The following is a 15,535-nucleotide window of genomic DNA, read 5'->3' on the forward strand; positions in this document are numbered from 1 at the left end:
CAATGTGTTGTAATTTCGTTCTGGTGCACCAGAACGAAATTCAAATTTCACAATATCTTTGCTAAACGAATTAATCTGCAAGAAATATTTTGTACATAAACATTATGTAGCCAGAGGTTTCCAGTGATATAAAAATCTCAACTTTTTTGAGAAAAGTGGGGGATGAGGCTGTGGATCACGAAATGCCCTTTTAAATACCAATAAAAAGTTTATAACCAATGAGAGGGCGTTTATAGGGTTACGGGCTACGAATAGAATAGGAGCAGCGATTTTGGTTTTTCTTCGAATTTAGAGATCAGCATACCCTACAATAATGTTATTTTACAACAAATTACGTTGATATATAGCCACCAACTTTTATCTAGGTAGATTGTACTAATTCCTGTTAATATGTGCATGGGTTGTGTTTCCATGGTTTGGCCATTGTTGCTGTAAATATAGCTCGCAAAACGCAAGTTTGAGGTAAGCTTAAATTTAAACTGACAAAGCCAGCCAGGGTCAGCAGGGATATCTATCTATCTATCTATCTCTATGGTTGAGTCGACAGGGAAATTAACATCACGCCAACTTGATTGGTGCTCTCGCGTGCATGACGGGATTAATTGCTTGTGTCTTTGATTTGTTTCTTGAAGGCTTCCAGGCTTGGTAATGTTACGGTGGTTTCAGTAAGTCTGTTCCAATCTCGCGTTGTCGAGGAAAGTAGGAGAACTTGTATATGTTGGTGTTGGCAGATGCTTCTTGGATTTTCTTGTTGTGACTGCCTCTGGTCCTACTGTCTACTGCTGGAGTGATGTACTGGTCTTTGTTGATCCCCACCAGGTTATTGTCAATTTTGAACATCATATGAAGGCGACTTTTTCTTCTTCTTTCTCTCAAGGTGTCCCATTCTAGGATATTCAGCATATATCAGTCACACTACTCTGCTGCCCATAGTCGTTCATACAGAAGCGTGCAGCTCATCTCTGGATCATCTCCAACTTTTTGATGTCTTTCTCATAGTGGGGATCCCATACTACGCTACTGTACTCCAATATTGGATGCACAAGCACTTCGTATGCTGTGGTTTTCACCTCTTTGGTGCAGAACCATAAGTTCCTTCTCAGAAATCCAATGGTTCTGTTGGCTTTCTTGATTATTTTGTCTCTATGGGCATCCCATTTGAGACCGCTGTCCAGCTCTACTCCCAGATAAGGATGAGATGAGACACATGTACATATAGATTTACAAAAACATGAAAGGCAAGCAAACCTTTGTTAACACATTTTGTTAGTCAGCCAAACACAAAACATATTAAAACATTGAAAAATTAAGGGATCCAAAATGAGCGTTTATTATGTTTCGACAGTATTTTTGTGGGACATGAGAGCACCTCAGACCTATCGAATTGCATTCTGAATACGAAGCATGTCTTTCTGATATCAAATAATTTTCATTTTTTTAAATCACAATATAATACAAATTTTATGACAAATTATAAAAATTTGATATTTTTCAAATTTTTGATATATAACAGTCCTCGAAGTAAATTATATAAATCTAATGATATATTCTTAAAGTGTATGTAGCAGGGAGGAAAAGCCGACGGTCAATTAAAAATTTTGACCTTTCATATTGAAGATATGGATTTTTTCCCAAAAGCGACCTAATTTTTTTGGTGTTTTGGGAAAAAAATCCATATCTTCAATACTGAAAAGGTCAAAATTTTCAATTGATCGTCAGCTTTTCATCCCACCTACATACACTTTAAGTATAAATCATCAGATTTATAAAGTTTACTTCAAGTACTGTTAAATATCAAAAATATCAATTTTAATGATTTGCCATAAAATGTGTATTACATTGCTAATTTCAAAAATCAAAATTATTTGATATCAGAATGACATTCTTCAGATTCAGAATGCAATTCGATATGTCTGATGTGCTCTAATGTCCCAAAATAAATACTGTCCAAACGTTCATACCCCAGCCCTTAACGGTATCACGCATCCCACATGATTCAATTGTGGAATCCGACCAGACATAGACCTTATAAAGGTACATATTTCGAGGAGCATAACAAACACCAAATTGGTATCGTATGACCTTTGCTAGAAATTGCTAGAAATTGAGGGTTGCCTGTCATTTGAATAAAATTGCCTGTCCTAATTTGACCTTTAAAACATTTACCAGACATCTATAGCCCAAAGAGTTCAAATATGTGCTGATATGGCCTTGTTCTACAAATTGGATCTACTAAAAAGGGCAATTAGCTTCTCAAAACATCCAAATTATAATATAGCATCTGTCAAAGGCATTAATTTTGCCCGTCCCAGGAGCAAACTGGCCGTCTAAAATGACGGCCAGACGGGTGGCTAGCTAAGACCCTGAGATGGTCTTTCAATTTGTGCCGAGTGTCCTTGGCAGACTTGACTATGCTTCAGTGGTCATGAAAGGATTCAATAGATAACCTCTGCCCCACTAATCCTAAGCTATTGTCTGAAATTGCTCCTCGGAAGATGTATCATAAAAACTCAGTCCTCATATGATAGTCATATAACGACCAAAATATAAATGACTGACTATCAATGAGGACTGATGAGTTCCGCAGTCTAGAATCCGACCTGCATATTTTTATTTTCATGATTTGGACGGGCTACAGTTGTTGCATAGAATCCAACTATTAAACCACATTGCTGTGCATTTTAGGTGGAGAAAGATGTGTTTAACAGTTGTTTCACTTGTTATTCTGGTCATGCTGGTTGTAGTTTCAGCTCTACAATGTAATATTAGGCCCTAATCACATATAAAGATGCAACAATTTTATAAACCACCTATCAGTTGAAAAAATTGCTTTAATATAAAGCAAGTTCGATAATTCAGAACAGAGTGCATTCACTGCATTGTGGGTAAAAATCTGGTCAGCTCTGGTGGGATATCACAGCCAGGCCTCACACAGTATTTCAATGGTGACAAACTTTGCACTTTTAAAAAAACCTTTTGGATTTTGTTTTTGCCAGTTGTTGGATCTGATTGTCCCCATAGAACTTTTAACAAACAAAGATAGCTTGAACCTACCTTGGAAGTACACGTACCAACGTTGTAAATGACATCTATAAAATCACAGGAATTTCGGATCAGTCAAAGTCCAATTCCCACAGCCGTCTATGGGAGGATTGTGTTATTATATCCCCTTTACTGTCCAAGAATATTTCCCACAATGCACTCTGTTCTGAATTATCGAATCAATTAGCTATAATCTATTTCCTAAGTCTAAGAAAAACAGTCAATTATTTTCGATAAAATCAAAATGTTGATATTTCGATTACGGTACTTTTAAATTTATCGAGTACCCGATTAAATTTTTTTAAAGTAATCGATTATTTTCGATTATTAATCAAAATATCCCCCAAGCCTGTCTCTCATTGTTGTCGTTTGTTAAGAAATACTTGCAGTCTGCAAATTCTGGTGTTATGTTTCATGGATTCATGGTGATTTGCTCGAAGTCTAGCCAAGAATTTGCTCACAGATACTAGCTTCACAATCAAGGCTAGAGACCATTATTGCATTCAAAATCTAGTCGGATTCGCTGAAGCATGACACTGTGTAAAGCAATGTCAGAAGTAAATACAGCCGATCACGACAGGCAATCGCATCAAAAATGTTGCTAAAATTACTCCTCCGCCAAAAAAATTTTGACAGCGAGAAACAGCTTGTTCACTGTGTGTGTGGATATTCATATGTAAGAAAATCTTAGGCCAAGTAAAATAAATAACGTGGACCGTATCGCCGATTTTTGTGCCATTTTTTGGGGAAAATTGTGCTTTTCTGGCTTTTTAATATTTTGGATCTTGTTTTTTGTTTTTTTTGCCTTGGCCTACACAGAAATGAATATTTAGCAAATTTGTAACAAATTAACAAATAATTAGGGCCTCCCTCACCAAATCTTGATATACATGTATATGATAGGGTGATTCGGATAAGAATGGACCACCTATATGAATTATGGTAAAACTATACTTTTATATGAAGTTTATGAACTGAAGAACTGAATGTTTACAAACTTTCCCCTCCCTGGTTCTCTATCACTTTGCGGCAGCGATTCTTCCACCCGTGATCTCCCTCGAGAAGATTAGGAAGAATCGTGTGACCTCCCAATTTCACATAATCCCATGCATCCTTGATTTTTTTTTTTGTTTGTGGCAAATGGGGGACAGTAGACTTTCTCTTCCATTATAGACCACACATTTTCAACTGGATTGAGGTCAGGGCTGTTTCTTGCCCAAAAATCCCGTCCAAGTATGAGGGAAATATATGACTATTTTCCCTTTAAATCAAAAATGCAACCGGAAGTTATTTGTTCACACTACATAAAATGGTCTGAAAATGAAAAAATATTGCCCCAATGTCATGGAGAAAGTTTCTAAATGGAGGCTGGTATGTTGTCTTGAAAATTCATTGACACCCAGATGTTTAGTGCTAACGATAACTACCTGAGGGCAGCACAACTGATCATCTGCCTAGTCCATATCCGAATCACCCTATACATGTAATTTATTACTTGACCTTACTGCCACTTACTCGAGAAGTGTAGCTTTGTACATGATAGTTACGCATTTGAAGCTAGAATCCCAAACTATAGTACGGTAGTTGTTTGGTACATAGATCAGTGGTCACAACAGTTTTTGCAATGTACCAGTAAAAATATTCTCTTGAAATTTGGATGCAAGTTAATCTCCGAAGTGGGCTGTGTGTAGGAAGTGTTATAACAAAGGGACTTGTAAGGATTATGCCTAATTGCTTGTTTATATCTTTACATAGCTTTGAAAATGGAAACAACTTCAACAGCAGAGAAAAAAGAGGAAATAAAACAGAAACCTCTCCTAGGTGTGACTGTTCATGTAGACTGTGTGTTGTTGGTTATTACTGCATGTTCTTTTTTGACGAGACTGTGGCGATTAGAGGAACCAAGGAGTATTGTGTAAGTAATGCACTTGATTTGATTTTAAGCCAATATTAAAGTTACCGGTCCGCACAAGTTATTTTTTCCCTGTCGATTACGAATTGTGTTACAATCTTATATGAAATGAGTATATGTGCGAGTGTGCAGGAGGTACATTGTGGGGTACTTTTACATGAGTCATTGTGGGCGTATTTCAACATTGTTGAGGTACCGCCACAATGAAGACATCTGCAAATGGAATTTTATGACCTCTAGAGGGGGTAGGGGTAGATGCCACCATCGGCCACTATGGGAGTATCAACACACAGTTTCATACCCCCAATGTATGTTCATACCTATTTATACCCCCACAAATTTGCAGGTTTACTTGTTCATATATCACTATTTGTATCGATGATTTGCTCAAAACCCTTTACACTTCATGTTTGCATGTTTTAAAAGCACTCGATAGTATGCACATATGCTAACTATCAAGTTTTTATGGTATAGGAGTTTATGGTATAGGTGATTATTTCTTTCTTTTTTATTTGATTACTTGTTTGTTTGTTTCAGATTTGATGAAGTTCACTTTGGAAGGTTCACAGGTTATTACCTACAGAATGTGTTCTTCTTTGATCTCCATCCACCACTAGGTAAACTACTGCTAGCCGCTGCTGGCTATGTAGCTGGCTTTCAGGGAAACTTCCAATTTACTTCCATAGGCCAAGGTAAGATGTCAAGAGGAAGCTATTGAAAGTAGCAAACAGCTGTCTCTTGCAAGAGTCCTCCAACAATGTTGGTCAATATTGATTTTGATTTCAGTACTGTCCAACACTCATGGTGGAGTCAATCGGATAGGTTGTTGTGCACATGCATGCGGTTTTAGTCTTAGTTAAATTGTTTGATTTCTTGTAGATGTTGCATTATGGCAGGTTTAAATTGAGTCAAGTCTGTTATAATATGTTGACCAAATTATTTGACAGATCATTCCATTCTCTTACTGTTCTGAGTAGAAAGGCAAATTTGTAAACGTCTTTGCTGATTCCTTCAGCGGTGTCTGTCTGCTCTTTCTGATTATCGCATAAAAAGAACTAGGTCATGCGATGCTATGCAACTTGACCAGCGAATGAGGTGCCAATGTGACGATGATGTGATTCGATTAGCCAATCAGAAACCCCCTGTCATGTTTACGCCATAAACAGCACCAAATTGGTAGACCGCTGAAGAACCTTGCTGAAAATAGTTATTGATTTGGGTATTATTTATTTGAACCACCAAAGTCAAAATATATGTTAAAGATTTTACTGAGATAATTTAAAATGATTTGTTACTGAAGGTATTAGGCTAATAGTAATTCAATTTGTGTTACTAAATGACATTTCCTCTTTTTACTGTTGCAGAATATCCTTGTGATGGAGACATTCCTATATGGCATCTACGATTGATTCCTGCTTTATTTGGAGCACTCCTGTGCCCTGTCATCTACCAAATATTTGTCACTCTAGGTTTCAACTACTGGACAGCAACACTAGCTGCTTCGCTGGTTGTATTTGGTAAGATACACTATTACCTGTTTTAGCCAGAATGTTATCTTTATCATTTTTGTATTATAGTGGGTTTTTAGACTGGTATTTTGTTAAAATCTTGGCAAATCTAAGCTGGTTTGCTATTAAATTGATTTGCTCATGCATTTTTTATGTGACAAGGGAAGTGAGAGTAGCACTTCTCTGATGAGATCCATCACATTGTAACACAGCAATTATTGGTTGCAACATGACATCAATATATCAGGCTGGTTGAATAGGTGCGGCCAATACAATATAATCATCAGAGTTGCAATGAGTTTTGACTTGTGTTTTTGTGTTGTAAATCTACACAAGTGTAAGTTCCAAGAGACTTATCTGATGTTATTCAGAAACAAAAACTGAATGTATTTAATCTATCTTGTTCTCAAAAGTTATTTATTTTACACCTTAATGCTAACAATGGTTTGATATATTTTTGTTCCAGATAATGCATTGCTGACTCAGTCCAGGTTTATTCTCATTGATTCCATGCTGTTGTTCTTCTGTGTATTATCCATATATTCTCTAGTGAGGTTTAGAAGGTTAAAAGATAGGTGAGTCAATAATTATGTTGGTGTTATTTGTATGTGATGAGTCTACTAGTCAAAGAATAGTTTTAGATGGTGAAAAGATAGGAGAACACAGGGGAACAAACTAAGATTGTTCCAAACTCATTTTATTTAAATTTCAGTTAACTTATTTATTTGTTAATTTATTTGTTCACACATGATTTTTACATAATCATAATTTGCAAAATCGTATAAAAAACAAATTCCAAAGGCTGATGTGCATCAAGTAGTGGTGCGTCTGATATTTCATTTCTGTGTCTTCAGGTAATAAATTATAATATTCAGAAAAGGTCGAACCGTTTCTCCTGGGATGATTTTATATTTAGTTACAAAGTTGTAATCCACTGGCATGAGCTTTTTCAAATGCAAAACATAGGTCATTATGCAACATAATGTGTAAAAATCTAGTAATGTTTCATTTGTTTCTCTCCCCAGGGCCTTCTCAAAAGAGTGGTGGTGTTGTTTATGTATGTTAGGTGTATCAATTACTTGTGCAATAAGGTAAGTTGCTGGCTAAAATATATTAAGGTGGTACTTCACCCCAAGATACACAATAACAAAAAATATGAAATACGACATTGATAATAAAAATCACACAAGGCAGTATTTTGCGATACGACAGTATGTGTGATGCAGACAATGATTTATGATGGAATATTTTGCTTGTGTTTCCATTTCAGTGTGAAGTATGCTGGCATATTCACAGTGTTCATTGTTGGTTTAGTGTTATTATATGACTACTGGCAACTCATAGGGGACCAAACCAAATCAGCGGTAAGTGCATTCTAAGGCACATGTCACAATGTTCCATTTGACTTTCATTTTGACAGAAACCAAATGAACTTGAATGAACTGAAGATATACAAGTCACATACACACACACACAAACCCCCCCACCCCCCACACACACAACTTTTGTGACTTAACTCTTATGACCTATATTTGACACACTTGACTGGGAGACTTTGTGAAGGGATACTCTTTTATTTTCTCTGTTCAAAATTGCAAACAAATCGGGAAATTATTAAATTCCAAGATTAAACTAGTCATACTACTTGTTATATTGAAAACACATATGTATTTTTTTTAAAGAAAATCATAGGATATGCCATTTCATCATCTGTGCGAGTCGGCAGAGAAAGACAATATTGAGGATTGATTTAGTCACTAGACTTTGCTGTATGCTACTTTATATCCATTCCATTTATCCTCTTCCCTATAAAAATCTATAAAATCTAAATTTGTCTAGGGTGTGCACTCTTGAAGCTGCAAAGTCCCTGTGTTGTTGTTAAATGGTTTATGGAATGATGTGGGCTGTAGTGGTCAGCGACAACCTGAGGCTTGTGGATCAACATCAAGGCATTGTGCCTGTGCGTAGCGCACTATAAATCACTGCTTTTTTCCCCTTTAATATATATCTATGTTATTATGGTATCTAAGAAGTTTAATCAGGATGTTATGAAGTTGGGCATGTTCCCATAGCGATAACAAATGCAGTGTAAATGTTGCTCAAGGGATTACCATGTTACAGGGGTGTGAAATCTCCGCTACAGAGCGGAAATCCGCTTTTTTCATTTTTCCGACCGATTTCAATTTCAGCTTTTTAAAACATCAAAAATCAAAATAGTGTCTGTGCACTTCTGATAGCATTACGTGTTGCAATAAAACAACTGGAAATAAGATTAACGATGCTTGAAAGGTCATGAATCCGGGTCATGAAACGCAGGTCATATATAACATCATCACAATATTCTTTGATTCCTCGTCCATACTCATTGTGTAATACGTTTGTGTGGAACTGCGCCCATCGGATGATGTTAAAAATGGCGCCGTGGTCGCTGTGGGGAAATACGAAATAGTGATTTACAATCCAAACCATCCATCGGAAGTTTCACATTGGATTTCATAAAAAGCATATGGAATTAAGAGAAGATACATCATGGCTACCATAAAATGTAATTTTGTCGAGCGACACTCACATTTAGGCCATGAAATGGAAGCTTATAATATTCAATTTATTGCTGGTGAAATACGTGTGGAATAGCATTGAATTTGTACTGTAGTTTGGTAGGTAAATTTTCCGATTTTTTTTTCGAAACCCACTGGTTGGTAAATTTTCCGCTTTTTAAAAAAAAGCCATTTCACACCCCTGATGTTATCAACATAGAATATCAGTTAAAAGTAATTTTCCAAGTAAAGTGTCGGGTACATGCTTGTAGACCATAAGGCCTACAAAACATGAAAATATAGACCTAAATGCCATGTCAGACAAAAGTCTTTGAACATTTTACGGTTCCAAATCAGCAAAAACATCTTATCCAGCATGCTAAGGTCTTCATCAATGCTCAGGCTCCAGTACTATAGACTAGTATAGTTGAAGGTAGAAACATGTTTTCTAACCCAACCAGACAAGCCTCTTCTCTAGTTGATGTTTACTGCAGAACTGCAAGATGGTAGAGGCATCCCAAGTAATAAGCGTATAATATATAAGTGTCTATATGCCTAATGTTTTAACAGCATATATTCAACATTTTACTTGGAAAACTACTTTTACTTTGCATTCCGACATAGGCAACCTTGTCTTCTAACATAGAATATCAGTTTGTTCTCATCTATTAGTGCGTTTTTGTTTCCTTCACAGAGAATCTTGTGGCATCACTTATTGTCCTACTTAGGTATCTTGGTAGTGTTACCAATTATGTTATATCTTGCCATATTTTATGTCAATCTTCAAGTGCTTTACAAAAGTGGACCACATGATGATCGTATGACCAGTGCATTCCAAGCAAGTCTAGAGGTAGGTTCAGTGGCTGATATTATTGTAAATAGATGGGTTTGAATGGTATGATAGGCCAAGAAATGGTTTGTTGTGAAATAATACTGATGAGAATAAATTAGATTTCTGGGCTATTAAAATTGCTCACCAGAAGAACTTTCACCCTGACGTCAGGCATATTTTCTTGCCATAGTCCTTTTCAGGAGGACTTTTTGCGAAAAACACTGGTCATGCGCAACCATAAAAACATATTCAACCTATCATGCTATAAATTTGTGGCTATATATTTGAATGTGTATTTTACTAATAAAGCAAAGGACACAGCATCCAACATGCGGCATCAAGTAAGAGCAACATAGTACCTGTGAACACTAATACCAAGCCATATGCTCATCTGATTAACTAACATCAGATGGTGTGTGATTGGTTGCGATGTTTTTGTTTGTTTACCGCATGCAACATCTTTTTGAACTAACTTCCGAAGATTTACGATTAACTGCTGAAGAGCTCTATAGATATTTAACAAGGATGTAGTGTACCAAGGAAGATGAAATAAACATGAAGAAATAATATAGACTAGGCTGCACTCTAATTTATTTGAATATTGGTGCACAGGTTATACAAATCCTTCAAATAGTAATTCTTGAATGAAGGCATGTCAATATTCTTCGTTGAATGTTTTGAACCACTTTTCTTATGTTTAAAATTACACAGGGTGGTCTCTCCAAGATTACCAAAGGTCAGCCACTAGAGGTCGCTTTTGGGTCACAGATCACCTTACGACACACTCACGGTAGCCACCCATGCTGGTTGCATTCTCATAAACACATCTATCCAATACGCTACTCAGACGGAAGAGGAAGTTCTGCACAACAGCAAGTTACTTGCTATTCCTTTAAAGTGAGTACATGCCATACTGCCTTTACAAGTAAAAATTCAGTATCTGTTTTGGGCTGTTCCAGTTTAAATCCATACACCTCTGGTGGAAGACATGACCTTAATCTCCCTCACAAGGGGTGTAGATTTCAAATGGAATAAGCCTATTTGAAATTCACTCTCCCTGTGTGGGAGATTGAGGTCATGTCTTCAATTCCATGGGGGTGTGTGGATTTCAAGTGGAATAATTATGTCATTTGACATAGCACATACATGTACTGTGTTTTGGCAGGGATTTATTTAAATCTGCATTCAAAACAATAAAAAAACGGTTCCTAGATATTTATTTTTATCTAGTTTTTAAAAATTATTTTGGCCCAATAATTTCTTTGTTACGTTAAACGAAAAAGAAGTGTTTTTTTATAATTTGGCCCAAATTTGACCTCATAGATGAATTATTCAAGTCTTTCCCATTCTAAATATGCATACCTTTATATACTTTAGACCAACAATGAGGCCCAAAAGTTTCCATAATTCCAGGGTTATCAAATCAAATCAAATCAAATCAAATTTATTTCCATGTCATATTACAAACATAAACATTATACATGTAAGTCAGTACATTGGTTAAATTATATTATATTAATGAAGAATGAGACAAAAATAGTAAAAGTTATTTTGTTATCATGACATGGAGGAGCCGTTCGAAAGGCCAAAAGGCCAGCAGTGAACGACCCCCTTACTTACGCTACGTTACGTTACATTACATTACCTTACATTACATTATAAATTAATTCTGCAACAAACACGAGAAAAAAGATAATACCTTAAGCCTAATGAAGAGTGATATTACAGATTATAATCAACCAATCAACTGAAAATGCAATATTATAAACATGAAAATAAAAAGTATGGACCCGCGAAAAATACTAAGTACTTTCCCTGACTATTAAATCTAGTAAGACATGATAATAGCATTTCTAAAGTGTGATTTGAACATATTAAGAGATTTAAGAGTTTTGGCATCAGAAGAAAGTTTATTCCAATGAATAGGGCCAGTGGTTCTGACACCTTTGGATGAAAAAGTGGTTTTATTTCTAACCAGTTGGTAATTATTGATATATCTAGTGCTGTAATTATGAATGTTTTGCATTAGATTGAAATAACTACTGAATATAGATGGAAGCATTCCCATGGAATACTTACACATAAATACACATAGATAAAATTTGTACATGTCCTGTATTTTAAAGAGCTTGAGATCTTTAAAAAGAGGACTGGAATGAGATCTGTAGTGAGACAATGTTATATTTCTTACTGCTCTTTTTTGAAGTTTAAATACTTTGTCTAGATAAATATTATGAGAGTTACCCCAAGCCAAAATACCGTAAGAAATATAAGGTTGTATTAAAGAGTTATAAATACATAAAAGATTACTTTTGGACACAAAATATTTAAGCTTATTTAGAACACCGATGGTTAACGAACCAACCTTAAAAAACTCTCTATTGATACAATAACTGTTTAAATTTTCTTCAACTTTTATTGTAGGATATCAATAATTGGTGGATAGTAAAGAACCCAAACCATACCAATATCCAAGTATCTGACCCTCCAGAGGTGATTCATGATGGTGATATTATACAACTGATTCATGGCATGACAGGCAGGACACTTAACAGGTATGGGGTACAGGTTATAATTTTGTAGGTAGGGGGCAGTTCATGATGGTGAAAATTATAAATTCAGTAAAGTACACAAATTCTCTGAGTTTGAGTGGTGGGCTCCAGCATTTAAATAACATTTAACCTCAAAGAGTGACTGATGGGCTCCACCGTCTTTTCAATACTGGTGGTACATGATGGTGATGTACCGTAAACGTTCGCCTAATAGCGCTATGGGCTCTCTTGGCATAACTGGAATTTTAGACACAAACTAAAAGTACCCTCCCATAAAAATCCCACCAGCAAATAAGGGCACATATACCCTTAATTCTTGTTGGGATTTGCAGAGTAGGGAGCTCTCTATTTGTACATGAAATTTACCCAAAGGCAAAGGAGCCCAGAGGTGCCATTAGGCGAACGTTTACGGTAACTGATTCATGGAATGACATGCAGGATGCTAAGTGGGTATGGGCAGGCTGATAATGCTCTTTGGCATGAGAGGGGAAGGATAATGAGTCATAATGAAGGTTTGCTGGGTTAGCAGTCATGACCCAACAGGTATGTGGTGGAGTGGTGTATACCATTATTTGGCCTCCATATTTAGGGGGTGTCAACATTTCGCTTCGATTTTGGGGTGCACTTTCCCATATAACTCACCCTTTACCCAAGTGATACAGTAATGTGTATTGGTGGGGAGTCATGATAGGGTTTACAATAGGTGTACATATAATAAGGAACCTAATTACTCATGCTTACCATCTAGAAAAGTTTATACTAGGTTTCCTGAGCACGGAGTACTGATTTGCAAAATGCATCCCCATTCCAAAAGTAACTTTGTAAATTGATGTTTTATTTTGTACAGTCATGATGTTGCAGCACCCGTCACTCCACAGATGATGGAAGTCACATGTTATATTGATTATAATATTTCACACGCAGCACAGAATCTATGGAAAGTTGTAAGTAAATTAAGGGAAAAAAAATTGTTTTTGGCATTCCAGTAAATTTATCTGAATAATCATTATGATAATGAATAGCTGCTTTTTGAAGATAATCAACAACAAATGTTGTTGTCCAGGAGCATGATAGCTTTCACTTTCTAAATCTGGTATATATGGGCAATGGTACACAACCGTAATTCCAAGGGTTATTTTATTGAAGTTGGGAAACTCTATAGTGTGGTCCAAAAACAATGTTACCCAATTTCAATTCTGTTTCAGTCATTCTTTCCACCAAATACTCTTAGAAAAATGTTCTTGCAGAATAACAATATGAAACAGAGTTTTCACTCAGCTTTGAGAATTTAACCTTTGAAATTGGGTAACATTGTTTTAGAACACCCTGTAGTTCAGTGGCGTATCTAGTGGGGGCCAGGCTTATATAGCCCCCGGTTAGGCCAAAAAAAAATTGTTGTGTTGCCCTCAACCGACCGACCCTAAATCCTGAAAAATTAGAGTCTGCATTTTTTTTTTTGAATGATGATTTTTACAGATTTGTTCAAAAAATCAATGTTTTTCACTTGAAATTAATATTTTATTGAAAGACTAGTCAGTTTAATTGATGTCTAACAGGTATCCAGTAGTCAAAATTGACTAATGTCTCCTAATTGAAGAAGCATTATTTAATATTTGAGGGGATTTTTAAAAACTGAAGGTTAAAAAAAAAAAATCCGACCGTCCGACCAAACTTTCCCATTTTCCCACTTGAGGGCAACACAACAATATTTTTTTTTTGCCTTATCATGATGTGTTGATACATCACTGGTCGTCGGTTCACAATTGGCCCCAGGTTGTGTGTTGTTACAGTCCTTAATTATGAACAAATTTGAAATTGGGTAACATTGTTTTAGAACACCCTGTAGTTCAGTGGCGTATCTAGTGGGGGCCAGGCTTATATAGCCCCCGGTTATCATGATGTGTTGATACATCACTGGTCGTCGGTTCACAATTGGCCCCAGGTTGTGTGTTGCTACAGTCCTTAACTATGAACAAAATTGGCCAAAACCTGTGATGTGCTTTACATTTTTGCCTGTTTCAGTCCAAAATTTACATAGTTTGGGCCCATTGAAGTTCATATTGCAATTTTCGCACGCATTTGTTCCAGTAAAGTAATTAAAAAAATTTCTTAAATTTTGGGTGGTATGCCACTGCAAGCTACTGAAGTGGGGGTGTCACTGTCACATTGATATGCTGTTACAAAAACACTTGTTGTTGAAATTGTGGTTTTTGTCAGTACATTCACAAGTTTAAGCCCTCTCCCAATTCCAAAAACATGGTTATGCCACTGCTGTAGTTAGAGCAATAATTTTGTTATTTTTCACCGCAGGAAATAGTCAATGCTGATATAGAAGGTGATACATGGCAAGCAATAAAGTCTCAAGTTAGATTGGTTCATGTGAATACATCATGTGCACTTAAGGTAGGTCTATTTGAATTTGAAGCCTATCAAGCTTAGAGACCATTTTTCACAGCTTAACCCTGTAAGGTGTATTGCTTTTTCTTACAGTACCTCTGGTTGGTTTATGGCCAATCAAAATAAAGTTGTTAACCCTTTGAACCCGATGAGCCGCCATAGCGGCTCACAGTAAGCTGTACCGTAGTCCCGACGAGCCGCTATAGAGGCTTCTAACATGGTGTGTCAAAACCTGAAGAGTCGCTAAAGCGGCTCACGTAACATCAATTGCGATATGTTTTGTTTACATTGGAATCCTTTGGCTATCTGGGAGACCGGGGTTCAGGGGTCAGAGACCTTTTCTTTTGGCGTGACGAGCAAAATGCTGAGGCGATTTTCGAGTGCATTAGGAAGCTCAGGGTTGGATGTACGGGACTATGTGGTAGGCCAGGGTTCAAAGGGTTAAATCTCTTAGCACATATAAGCTTAAAGGGTCGGTGACCCTATCGACAGCCTCAACTCTCATTTTATTCATCAAAACTGAGATTTTGGAAATATATGCCAAAGGGGGAGTATGAATTTCAAATGGAATGAGCACATTAGGCAGTTCCATTTGAAATTCATACACCCTCTGAAAACGATTCAACCTGAATCTTAACCTGATGAGGGAGAGTGACTTTCAAATGGAGCTGATAATGCATTAATTCCTTTTGACATTCATACTCTCCCGTGGAAGATATTTCTTCCCCCCCCCCAAAGATATTTCTAAAATCTTC

The 15,535-nt window shown here is 36.4% G+C and overlaps 1 protein-coding gene across 1 annotated transcript in view; it reads left to right on the forward strand.

The window, feature by feature from the left end:
• Positions 1-255: 255 nt before the first annotated feature.
• Positions 256-15,535, forward strand: part of LOC140136964 (protein O-mannosyl-transferase 1-like) — a 44,281-nt gene continuing 29,001 nt past the window's right edge. Inside the window, 12 exon segments of the mRNA XM_072158628.1 lie at positions 256-462; positions 4,798-4,957; positions 5,492-5,646; positions 6,319-6,471; positions 6,929-7,037; positions 7,488-7,553; positions 7,733-7,826; positions 9,694-9,849; positions 10,543-10,728; positions 12,256-12,386; positions 13,231-13,327; positions 14,694-14,786. Coding sequence (XP_072014729.1) covers positions 4,806-4,957; positions 5,492-5,646; positions 6,319-6,471; positions 6,929-7,037; positions 7,488-7,553; positions 7,733-7,826; positions 9,694-9,849; positions 10,543-10,728; positions 12,256-12,386; positions 13,231-13,327; positions 14,694-14,786 — 1,392 coding nt within the window. The 5' untranslated portion in view covers positions 256-462; positions 4,798-4,805.

The sequence above is a fragment of the Amphiura filiformis genome, chromosome 17 (assembly GCF_039555335.1).
Source record: "Amphiura filiformis chromosome 17, Afil_fr2py, whole genome shotgun sequence".
Classification (NCBI taxonomy): Eukaryota; Metazoa; Echinodermata; class Ophiuroidea; order Amphilepidida; family Amphiuridae; genus Amphiura; species Amphiura filiformis.